The sequence below is a fragment of the Cavenderia fasciculata genome, assembly GCF_000203815.1.
Source record: "Cavenderia fasciculata unplaced genomic scaffold Scf_Dfasci-F-a-25c12.r2-5, whole genome shotgun sequence".
NCBI lineage: Eukaryota > Evosea > Eumycetozoa > Acytosteliales > Cavenderiaceae > Cavenderia > Cavenderia fasciculata.
The window spans coordinates 1425371-1437550 of NW_004457729.1; the positions used below are offsets into that span (position 1 = coordinate 1425371).

The window sequence follows — 12180 nt, forward strand, 5'->3', positions numbered from 1 at the left end:
TAATAATAAAATGACAATGTCGATGACGTATTTACAATATTTATCAGCTGCTCAAGTTCTGTAATTTATTAGAAAAAATTAAAATTAAATAAAATTTAATTAGAGTTTGAAGTTCAGTTTATAAAGAAATTCGTACAATGATCATCACATTTTCAAAGCCGAAAGAACTCTGGGAAGTTTCGAGCTTTCAAGTCAACTCGAAGGAGATCTCAAGAAGAATGACTTTGCATCATCATCATCATCATCATCATTATGATCATCACTCTTTAATTATATATGTATAGAATAGAATAGAATTAGAGGAATAATGAAAGAAGAGGAATGTTATTTAATCAGTAGCAAAGTATCAAACTTGATATTGTTAAATATTGCTGAAAAGATTGACAACAATGCAGATTTAATATGCTTCTTGTTGACTTGTAAAAGGTTATACTTTAACATTGGACAACAACATGGTGGCAAGATTAGATTCAAACATCTAGAGTACATTGATACCAAAGTGTCGACTCTTTCAACCTTTCCTATGAATCTACAGTTTGTAAGATCGATGAAACACTTTAATCTACGATCGTTTACTAGTCTATTCAACAACTCTTTGGCAAATCAAATCGTATTGTCTGATGATCAAGAGTCTATACCAATACTCAATAACTCGTTGATGACAAATACTACACCATCTGATGACAGTGATGATGATAGATTATATGTACTGATTCATCAAGACTCAACTCAATTAAATGATATGGTTTTACCAATCAATACAAAGACCGTTCATATTATTAAACATATGAAAACACCTCTACTGCCAATGACATTGTTTAAGGGAGTCAAGAACCTTGAACAATTGTTCATATCACAGTATGCACCAAGACAAAAGATGTGTAAACTACCCGAGTCAATCAGATCGTTGCATATACTGCGAATGGAGCAATCGTCTTTGGATGGTGGAGACATGTTTCCGTCGCAACTAGAGACACTCGAGTTGATGGGACCAAACGATCCCGTCCAACTAGGCAGTCTGGGACTGGCCAAATTGCAGTATCTAAAGACACTCAAAATCGATTCAATCATGACTGGTCCATCTTCCCCGGTCCCTCTTTTCCCAACGTCATTGGTATCACTCAATATTGAAATGAGCCATACTCCACCAGCCGACCTTTTCCGTTCACTAGTATCACTCGAATCACTCACACTCTCTGTTCATTCTGAACACGTCGATATGGACTATGCACTCGATCTCACCACTCTACACGCACTCGAATCATTTGAATTGTACGTCAACACTGCGTCAATTGAAAGCTCGGCCATCCAACTACCGTTCGCTTCTAGTCTTAGGCATTTGCGTATCTCTGCGCATTTGAGGAACCTCACTACACAGTTTTTCCCACAGTCATCTTTGACCAGTTTGGATATTGATACGAGTAGTCTAAACTTTGATACAGTCGCTCTACCAACATCGCTCGTTACTCTTAGACTACAACCTCCAAGTCAAATTGCAGTCCCACCCGGATACATTCCAAACAGTGTCAAGAATCTATTCATTGTATTGTATGGCGGTGCTGGATTGTTGGATGGAGCCATTCCATCGTCGGTTGAAGAGTTGACAATGTTTGGATACGAAGGTGCAGTGACACCCAACAATTTCCCAAACTCTATTAAAAAGCTTACTTGGAATAGAGTCAATAGCGTCAATACCGTTGAAACGACTCTCCCCAATCAATTGGAAAAGTTTAAATGGATGACTCATATAGATGTCGATCCAGGATTCACCCATCCATCGTATCCATCGACACTGCTAGAGTTGGAGTTTTCAGGGTTCCCATCAATCCATCCACCCATCTCTTATCCGTCTTCACTCACCAAGCTCAACTGTTCTATTGCTCCAATACAAGACAACGGTCAACCCAATGACACAGCAGCAGCTACTCCAATCTATTCAATTTCATCATTACGACAATTACAAGACGGTCCATTTAAATTCTCCACCATTCTTCTCAGAAAACTTGTACTCAAACTTGAACAAAGAGGTAGTTTTAGATTGGACCAAGTAATCAATCAAACAAATGTTGAAAAGTTGTCACTTTGTGGATTCTCAAATGAAGATGCATGGTTTAAAGCAACTATTAAAAGATTAGATAAAGATAATGCATCGGTATTAATTGTAGACAACAAATCTTTGTTTGGTGGTATCATTCATCAATCAAGACAACCAAACAACGACAGTTCAACCAAAGATATATATAGGCCGATTTATATTCACGCTAAAGATAATGGTACTATTTGTTGGAGTTTTAATCCAATTTAATTTATTTTAAAAGTCCTAATTTAAATAAATAAAAGATAATAAAAGATTATTTTTGTCTCTTAAAGAAATGATACTAGTACTACTTACTTTACTTACTCGTTGCTTATATATATTGCGATATGTTGGAGCAGATCCACCACGTCAACTACCGCATTCGAATGCATATGCAAAGGTCACAAGCAGTTGACGTGGTGGACATGCCTATTCGATGCCCAGGGAGAAGGTTGTTAGGATTATAATTTTCTAAGTATGTTGCTGAGTGCAACCTATTCAAAGATGAAGTAGCATTTGTGGGCTATAAAGTAAATGGAGATGGACTCACAATGAATGAAGAGAAAACGAAACCGATTGTGGAGCTTCCGATGCCAGAGAATGTTAAACAACTACGAAGGTTTCTGGGAATGATGTCCTTTTATCAGAGATTCATCAAAGGACAAACCAAATGTTGTTCCATCTTTTTTAGTACTATTTCCAAATGTCTCTTGTGGTCTTCCTCATTCTTCGAGAAAACCAATATGTCATCGATATAACATATAACAAAAATATCTTCTTCCTTATTCTCTCCAATCTTCTTTATAATCTTGAATGGACCAATCTTGTCTTGAATCAATTTCTTACTGTCCACAACCTGCTTCAGTAATGCGTCACAGAACTAGTAGAGCCAATTAGGGAGGCAATTGCTATAAAGGAGAAAACCAAAGCGGGAGAGTTGCCCGAGAACGGATGGAGAAAAGCAGTGGTAGATTGCAAAGAGATACTGGTCAGCAAACCAGTGATGAAGTTATTGGATGGTAACAAAGATTTTGTCATCCATACAGATGCTTCAAACTATGGTGTGGGATCAGTCGTCTCACAACTGGACGAGGACGGAGAATATCACCCAGAAAAAAATCTGTAGATGACAAGAATCAGTTATTACTATTTATATTTCGTTGTTTGTCACCCGATAAATCAAATAAATTTAAATTATTTCAGCAAAATTTGTATCCATTTCATAACCACACAATAGGGGAATTTTTTCCACAATTTCTTCCTCTATCTCCAATTTAAAATAGTCATCCAATTCATGAATTTATTTGTCATCTTCCTTGTCAATGTTGAGATAGGTGTCTTACTTACTATTCACTTTTCTTTCTTTTGATTCGTTCAAATGTTAATCTTGAAAGAATTCATACCAACGATATTGGGTTGCTCCTGTTACTCCTCATAAACGATGAAACATTAAATAAATCTTTAAATGATAGATAAGTATTACTTTAATATAAGAATATATATTGATTATAAACAAGATATTATATTGATTCTATGATTTTTCTAAACACAAAACAAAGTACAAGAAAAAAAGATTTGGTGTGAAGATGAACCTTTTTTCCCTTTTTTTTGAAAATCACAAATATTAAATTTAATAATAATAATAAAATGTACAACAAAATATTAAGTTACTTTACAACTATTACAGAGACAAACCAATTAGTTGTTTATGACGATGATGATGATGGCACTGTAGTGGTTGGAGGAGGAGAATGTTATTTGCCCGAAAAGTTACCAAACTTGATCTTATTAAAGATCATTCAATCGATTGACAACAATGTAGATTTAATATGTCTATTGCTGACTTGTAAAAGGTTATACTATAACATTAGACAGCAGTATAGTAATACTCTACAATTCAGACATATAAGATACCTATTCAAACACGTCACCGTGGACAAATCATTGATCAAGTCAATCAAGAGTTTTAATCTACGCTCATTCAAAAGTCTATTCAACAACTCACTATCAAATCAAATAGTATTGTCTAACGATCAAGATAAATTACCATCACTCAATACTCATCTTATAAATAATAATAATAATAATAATAATAATAATAATAATAATAATAATAATAATAATGACAACAACAACAACAACTCAACACCAACACAATTATCTCTATTAGATAATGTAAATCAATTAAAATGTATACCATCAAATACAACAACACTAATTCTTCCATCACCTATTCAATCACCAATACCATCAACACTATTACAAGGTGTTGATAACCTTCAACATCTCTCAATAAGGGATTATTTGGTACCACCAGAAGAAGAAGAAGAAGAGAGTGAGAGTCAGTCACAGACAAAATTCAAACTACCAGATACTCTTTTATCTTTGTATCTATTTTGTAGAGACCCATCTGTCTTTGGGTCGTTACCATCACGACTCGAGTCTTTGAGACTGTATGGTACATCATTTAATGCGCCGTGGCCATTAGATACTCTTGGTCTTGAAAAACTAGAGTCATTAAAGGAGTTGCATGCACTCTCTGTCATTTTCAGTCAGTCGCCACGAGGCCCCTTTTTACCAAGTTCATTGACCTCTCTAAATATTGATATATTCCAAGAACCACCCAACACCTTGTTCGAGCCATTGGTATCGTTGGTCGATCTCACTCTCACTGCCAATATTGATGATCCTGACAACTGTACACTCGATCTCACCAATCTACATGCTCTAGAGACATTCACCTTTTCACCGGCAGGTGAGGTTATACTAAGTAGCTCACTCTTTAAACTACCAATGACATCATCATTAAAGACACTTCATATTTGGAATCAACTCGGTATAACCAATGTAACAACAAGGTTCTTTCCAACAACTCTCACCAATTTAGTCGTATCGGCAAGATTCATTGATTTCGGTAAAGTTGTATTACCACAGTCTTTACAAACCCTGACTCTTCATCAATGTGAGAGTCCAATCCCCGTTGGCTGTATTCCCGGGAATGTACACACCCTAGAACTCTCTTGTTCATTGCAAAATCGAGATGTTGAATTGTTGGAAGGATCGATACCTGGGTCTGTCGAGAAGCTAGTATTACTCAATTTCATTGGATCCATCACAGCTAGACATTTACCAGATTCTATCAAACATTTGCTGTGGGATAGAGAAACTGGTGCAAATACAGTGTTACCAACGAAATTAGAGAAATTGGTTTGGTTACAAACAATTACACCTTTTGTTCATCCCATAGTCTATCCACCAACCATTCAAATGATTGATTATTCTAGAGTCCGTGCTGGGTACCAATTGACCAGTATCCCATCAACTCTTACTCGTCTTGATGTCAATCTACAAAATAGTACTACTATTCTAGGCATTCATATTTTCTCGATTTTACATATTACCAAAAATATCAAAAATAATAATAATAATACTCCTCTTAGAATATTCCCAGCTAGTTTGGTAAAATTAAACATTACAATGGAATATTCGGTAACCCATACAATGGATACAAAGTTTAGTTTTAGATTGGATGAAGTAATCAATCAAACAAATGTACAAAAACTATCAATTAGTCGATTTTCAGTGCCATGGTTTAAAGCAACTATTAAAAGATTGGAAAAGGATAATTCAAGAGTATTAATAGTTGACAACAAATCTTTATTTGGTGGTATCATTCATCAATCGATAAACAAAAACTATGCTCCTATTTATCTTCAAAACAGTAAAGTAAATCATGTACCTTGTTGGAGTTATTCTCTAATTGTATAATCTATTCTCAAAAAAAAATAAATATAAGAAAACATATTTTTGTTGTTCGGTCGATCACTCGAGTCAGAACTTGTTCTTGTTCATAAATCATTTTTTATAAATGAACATGTACATACTTTTATTCTCCAGAAATGCATTCTTTATAAATTTAAAAGAAACTATCATTGTATAACCCATTGATGAAATAGTAGTAGTGTTAAAAATAATAATTATTATTATTATTATTATTTTCAACAAAAGATAGTTAGAGGAAGAAGAAAGAAGGATAATGATAGAACAATTTCCCAATACTATTATATTACATATCATCAAATCAGTTGACAACAATGTAGATTTAATATGTCTATTGCTGACTTGTAAAAAGTTATTCTATAACATTAGACAGCAGTATAGTAGTACTCTACAATTCGACTTTAAGAATATTATATACTTTTATGAAGGTTCAATCTCTATTCCAAATGAATGGTTGGTCAAGTCAATCAAGAGTTTTAATCTACAATCATTTAAAAGTCTATTCAAGAATGCACGATCAACCGATCCCCGAAAATTACATGGTATAATAGTTCCACCACCATCAACAACAACCTCTATAAATATTTCAACACGGCTAGATACACCACTACCATCAACTCTATTTCAAGGTATTGATAATCTTCAAAACCTATCCATTTCAACTGAATACGAATCTGAAGAGAGAGTATGTTCCAAGTTACCAGATACACTCAAATCATTTGCAATGGATTACAAGTATCCAAGTTGTATTGAAGGAGGTGATGTGTTTCCATTGGGATTAAGGATATTGCAATTACGTGGAAATGAAGATGATTTATCAACATCACTAGACTCTCTTGGTCTAGAGAAACTAAAGGTACTTACATATCTGTCTATTAAACATGTTGTCATCACTTCCTCCCCTTTCTCCTCCTCATCCATTTTACCAAGTTCATTGACATCACTTGATATTGCAATTAGAGGTAATGTCCCTTCCAACCTTTGCCAATCACTCGTATCACTTAAATACCTCACTATCAGCCTTTATGAAAATGGAGACATGTTGTATTTGGATCTCGCACATCTCTGTGTACTCGAGTCATTTTCAATGTTTTCAAGATCGATATCAACACAATTGCTTGGACTAGATGCTACCATCCAGTTTCCTCTATCGTCGTCTCTCACATCCATCTATATCGAAACTAATTTCAAGTTGTCGAATCTTTCAACACAATCTTTCCCAACAACTTTACAGGATCTTGATATGTATTTTGGACCAACCGATTATAAGACGGTAGAGTTACCAAAATCTCTCACCATACTCAGTCTCTTGCGTTGTCAAGTCCCAATACCAGTTGGATATATTCCAAATAGTGTAAAGACATTATCAATCGTATCTTATGATTCTCTGGTTGAAATATTGCCGGGATCTATACCATCGTCAGTAGAGACTCTTACCCTACGCGGATATGAAGGACCAACAACAACAGAGTATCTACCAGATTCCATCAAATCGTTGACTTGGGATCGAAAGACTGATACTCAAACACTTCCATCAACATTGGAGAAATTGTGTTGGGATGTTTTGCTTGATAAATATAGTCCAAATATATCTTGTGTGTTTCCATCAACCATTCAAAATATTGATTACGCTGGTATCGTCACATTCCCTCTCCCACCTTCACTCACCAGTCTATCATGTCAATTTGATCAAACTTGTCTCATTGATAATTTATATTATTCAATTTCAAAGTTTAACTATCAACAACAACAACAACAAGGAAAAGAAGACAGTCTATTACTACTACCGTTGAATTTAAGAAAACTAAAAATTAATATCGATGGTATTAAAGATCAAAATAATAGTAAGTTTAGTTTTAGATTGGATCAAGTGATCAATCAAACAAATATTGAAAAACTATCGATTGTTTTAAATGGAAGGTTATGGTTTATAGCAACTATTTTAAAATTGGAAAAGGATAATTCATCGGTATTACTAGTGGACAACAAATCTTTGTTTGGTGGTATCATTTATCAAACAAAAGATTCAAATAATAATTACAAATATGCTCCTATTTATCTTCATAATAGTAAAGAAAATAATATACCCTATTGGAGTCATACGGTATGAAAGGCAATAAAATAAATTAAATTAAAATTTAAAAGAGATAATGATAGAACAACTTCCCAATACTATCATATTAAATGTTATTAAAGAGGTTGAAAACAATGTAGATTTAATATGTCTATTGCTGACTTGTAAAAGGTTATACTATAACATTAGACAACAGTATAGTAGTACTCTACACTTTAAACATATAAGATACTATCGATCCAAAGGAAACAATCAACCAATTCAATCGTTGTTCAGTTTTAGTTTACACTCATTTAAGCATCTATTCAACAATGCTCTATCAAATCAAATAGTAGTGTCTGATAATCAAAATAAACCATCATTCAATAACAACAACGATAACAACAACAACAAGTCAACACCACTACCTGATAACATAACAATATTTATAACAACAAACAAGTTTAATGATATCATACTACCATCAACAACAACATCTATTGATATTAAATCTCATGTAGAACAACCAATACCATCAACACTATTAGAAGGTATTGATAATCTTCAACATTTGACCTTCTCGTCTCAATACTCATCACTAGAGAGAATATGCAAACTACCAGATACACTCAAATCATTTTCGATTTATTACAAATGGCCATGTTGTATTGAAGAAGAAGGTGATGATGCGTTTCCATTAGGATTAGAGACACTATCATTAACATCCAGGGTCTTAAATCCTTTACCAATATCACTAGACTCTCTTGGTCTCGAGAAACTCAAATCACTCAAATCATTAACTATTTCAGTCATCGAAAGCCCTTCCCTATCTCCATCCTCTTCTTTCTTTTTACCAAATTCATTAACATCACTTGATATTGGATTTCTAGGTGTTGTCCCTTCCAACCTATTCCAATCACTAGTGTCTCTTGAATATCTTTACTTGAGTCAACATGAAAATGAGAGTCCATCTCCCATGGCCTTGGATCTCACCCATCTCCATCGTCTCAATACCTTTTCACTCGCTCCACAAACCAGTCATTTATTTGATATTTCCTTTATCAAATTACCTCTATCATCGTCTCTTCAACATATCAATATCTCCAACCATTACCAAATATCCAACCTTTCAACAGAATTCTTCCCAACTACTCTGACAAGCCTAGATATGTTCATTGGTCCAACCGATTATGAAACAGTCAAATTACCAAAGTCACTCACACAACTCAACGTCCAATGTCAAGCTGCGATACCAGTTGGATGGATTCCAAATAGTGTAAAGACATTAACAATCTCGTCGTATGATTCATTGAAATACTACCAGGATCAATACCATTGTCAGTAGAGACTTTATCTCTTTTCGGATTCGATGGACCAACAACATCAGAGTATCTACCAGATTCCATTAAATCATTGACCTGGGATAGACTGAGCAAAAATACAACTACAACACTCCCGTCGAATTTGGAGAAATTGGTTTGGAGTAATATACCTAAAAATATATCTTGTGTGTTTCCACCAACCATTCAACATATTAAATGCGCTGGTATCATCACATTCCCACTCCCACCTTCACTCATCAGTCTATCATGTCAATTTGATCAAACTTACCTAGTAGATAATTCATATTATTCAATTTCAAAATTCAACTATCAAGAAAAAGAAAAGGAAGGTCTAATATTACTACCATCAAATTTAAGAAAACTAAAAATCAATGGAAGAGGTTCAAAGTTTAATTTTAGATTGGATCAAGTAATCAATCAAACAAATATTGAAAAATTATCAATTATTCGATATGGAATGATATGGTTTAAAGTTACAATTAAAAGATTGGAAAAGGATAATTCAAAAGTATTAATTGTAGATAACAAATCTTTGTTTGGTGGTATCATTTATCAATCAAGAGATTCAAATAATGACAATAATAATAATAATGAATATGCTCCTATTTATCTTTACAACAGTAAATTAAATCATTTACCATCTTGGAGTCATACTCTACCTATCAATTAATTAAATTAAAAGTTAATATATTTAAATAAATATTATTATTATTATTATTTGATGGAGCAATATTAATAGTTGGTGTTAGACATAAATTAAATTAATAATTATTTATTTTATTTGACTACTCTATATATTAATGACTCCAATATGGTATATAATTATTATTTACTTTTTTACTGTTATGAAGATAAATAGGAGCATATTCATTGTTTGATTGTCTCGATTGATGAATAATACCACCAAATAAAGATTTGTTGTCAACTATTAATACTCTTGAATTATCCTTTTCCAATCTTTTAATAGTTGCTTTAAATAAAATCCTTCTACTCATTACAATAGATAAAGTTTCAACATTTGTTTGATTGATTACCTCGTCCAATCTAAAACTAAACTTGCTAATACCTTCACCAAAAATTTCATTTGCTTGGATTTTTAGTTTTCTTAGATTTAATGGTAATAGTAATAGGTTGTTGTTGTTATTGTCTTGTTGTTGTTGATAGTTAAACTTTGAAATTGAATAATATGAATTATCAATGAGACAAGTTGTATCAAATTGACATTCTAGACTAATGAGTGAAGGTGGGAGAGGGAATGTGATGGTAGTGCATTTAATATGTTGAATGGTTGATGGAAACATGAAAGGTAGATTCATTGGATTATCATTGGCAGGGCCCATATACCCCCAACTCAATGTCTCCAATGTTGATGAGAGTGTTTGAGTGTTGGTCTGTCTATTCCAATCCAACTCTTTAATGGAATCTGGTAGATACTCTGTTGTTGTCGGTCCTTCATATCCGCGTAGGGTAAGAGTCTCTACTGACGATGGTATAGATCCTGGGAGTATTTCAAAATCTCCAGAGTTGTGTGATATGATTGATAATATCTTTACTCTATCTGGAATAAATCCAACTGGTATTGGTACTTTTACGAGGTGGAGGTAGGTGAGTGACTTTGGTAATTTGACTGTTTCATAATCGACTAGCTCAAATGGCATATTGAGACTTGTCAGAGTGGTTGGGAAGAATTGTGTTGAAAAGTTGGTCGACTTGGAGAGACGTAGAGTTTTAAGAGACGATGATAGAGGTAGTTTGATTAAAGAGATGTCGGGTAATTGACGTGAAAACAATTTAAAGGTATTGAGAAGATGGAGGTGGGTGAGATCCAAGGCCATGGGGGCTCGGCGATCATGATCATTATTTCAGAACAAGTTAGACGCATGGTAATGCTTTCAAGAGACACTAGTGATTGAAAAAAGTTGGAAGGGACTGTACATTCAAATACAATGTAAAGTGATGTCAATGAAATTGGTAAAAAGTAAGAGGAGGATGGGGAAGAGGAAGATGGAGAGGATAAAAATAGTGGAAGAGATTCAGTGATGATTACAGGTGCTATGTCCAATGATTTGAGTGACTTTAGTTTCCCAAGACCAAGAGAGTTGAGCGTTATTGGTTCAAAATTGGATGATAATGAAAGTGTCTCTAATCCCAATGGAAATACATCACCTCCTTCTACACAAGATGGCTTGTCGTAATATATTGTAAATGATTTGAGTGTATCTGGTAACTTGCATATTCTTTCTGCCGATGTGTATTCAGTTGAAATGGATAGATGTCTAAGGTTATCAATACCTTGTAATAGAGTTGAAGGTAGTGGTGTGTTTACTTGAGAGTTAATATCAATGGATGTTGTTGTTGATGGTGCTATTATATCATCCAGTTTGGTTGATAAATATATAGTCAGTGATATGTTATCAGGTGGCGGTATTGTCAAGTTGTTGTTGTCATTATTATTGTTTACAAGATGACTATTAAATGATTGTTTATTTTTATTATCAGACACTAATATTTGATTTGATAGTGCATTGTTGAATAGACTTTTGAATGATTGTAGATTAAAAGTCTTGATTGACTTGATCAACCATTCATTTGGTTGATGGTATTCTAAAAGATATCTTATATGTCTGAATTGTAGAGTACCACTATACTGCTGTCTAATGTTATAGTATAACCTTTTACAAGTCAGCAATAGACATATTAAATCTACATTGTTGTCAACTGATTTGATGATATTTAATATAATAATGTTTGGAAGTTGTTCTATCATTATCTTGTCCTCTTTAACTATGCCATGATGTTAATCTTAAAAGAGAGACAGAGGTCAAGAATATTTAAAAAAAAAAAGACAACCAATATGTATGAATACATATTTATTTATTTATCCCTTGAACTTACCATATTGGAGTCATACTCCATGATCATTAAAA

General features: G+C 33.5%; 5 protein-coding genes across 5 annotated transcripts; 3 read left to right on the top strand and 2 right to left on the bottom strand.

The window, feature by feature from the left end:
- Positions 1 to 307: 307 nt before the first annotated feature.
- DFA_00886 (uncharacterized protein) lies at positions 308 to 2305 on the top strand (the record flags this gene model as incomplete). Its single annotated transcript, XM_004358810.1, has 1 exon — positions 308 to 2305. One exon carries the CDS (start codon positions 308 to 310, stop codon positions 2303 to 2305), a length of 1998 nt encoding a protein of 665 aa, XP_004358867.1.
- Positions 2306 to 2372: 67 nt separating this feature from the next.
- On the top strand, positions 2373 to 2835 carry DFA_00887 (uncharacterized protein; the record flags this gene model as incomplete). Its single annotated transcript, XM_004358811.1, has 2 exons — positions 2373 to 2477; positions 2554 to 2835. The coding sequence occupies 2 exons, from the start codon at positions 2373 to 2375 to the stop codon at positions 2833 to 2835; spliced, it is 387 nt and encodes a 128-aa protein (XP_004358868.1).
- An 889-nt stretch (positions 2836 to 3724) lies between these two features.
- On the top strand, positions 3725 to 9923 carry DFA_00888 (uncharacterized protein; the record flags this gene model as incomplete). The annotated part of the gene is made up of 4 exons (XM_004358812.1): positions 3725 to 5839; positions 6090 to 7961; positions 8005 to 9184; positions 9235 to 9923. The coding sequence occupies 4 exons, from the start codon at positions 3725 to 3727 to the stop codon at positions 9921 to 9923; spliced, it is 5856 nt and encodes a 1951-aa protein (XP_004358869.1).
- A 127-nt stretch (positions 9924 to 10050) lies between these two features.
- DFA_00889 (uncharacterized protein) lies at positions 10051 to 10911 on the bottom strand (the record flags this gene model as incomplete). The annotated part of the gene is made up of 1 exon (XM_004358813.1): positions 10051 to 10911. The coding sequence occupies one exon, from the start codon at positions 10909 to 10911 to the stop codon at positions 10051 to 10053; it is 861 nt and encodes a 286-aa protein (XP_004358870.1).
- A 98-nt stretch (positions 10912 to 11009) lies between these two features.
- DFA_00890 (uncharacterized protein) lies at positions 11010 to 12020 on the bottom strand (the record flags this gene model as incomplete). The annotated part of the gene is made up of 1 exon (XM_004358814.1): positions 11010 to 12020. One exon carries the CDS (start codon positions 12018 to 12020, stop codon positions 11010 to 11012), a length of 1011 nt encoding a protein of 336 aa, XP_004358871.1.
- Between the last annotated feature and the right edge of the window lie 160 nt (positions 12021 to 12180).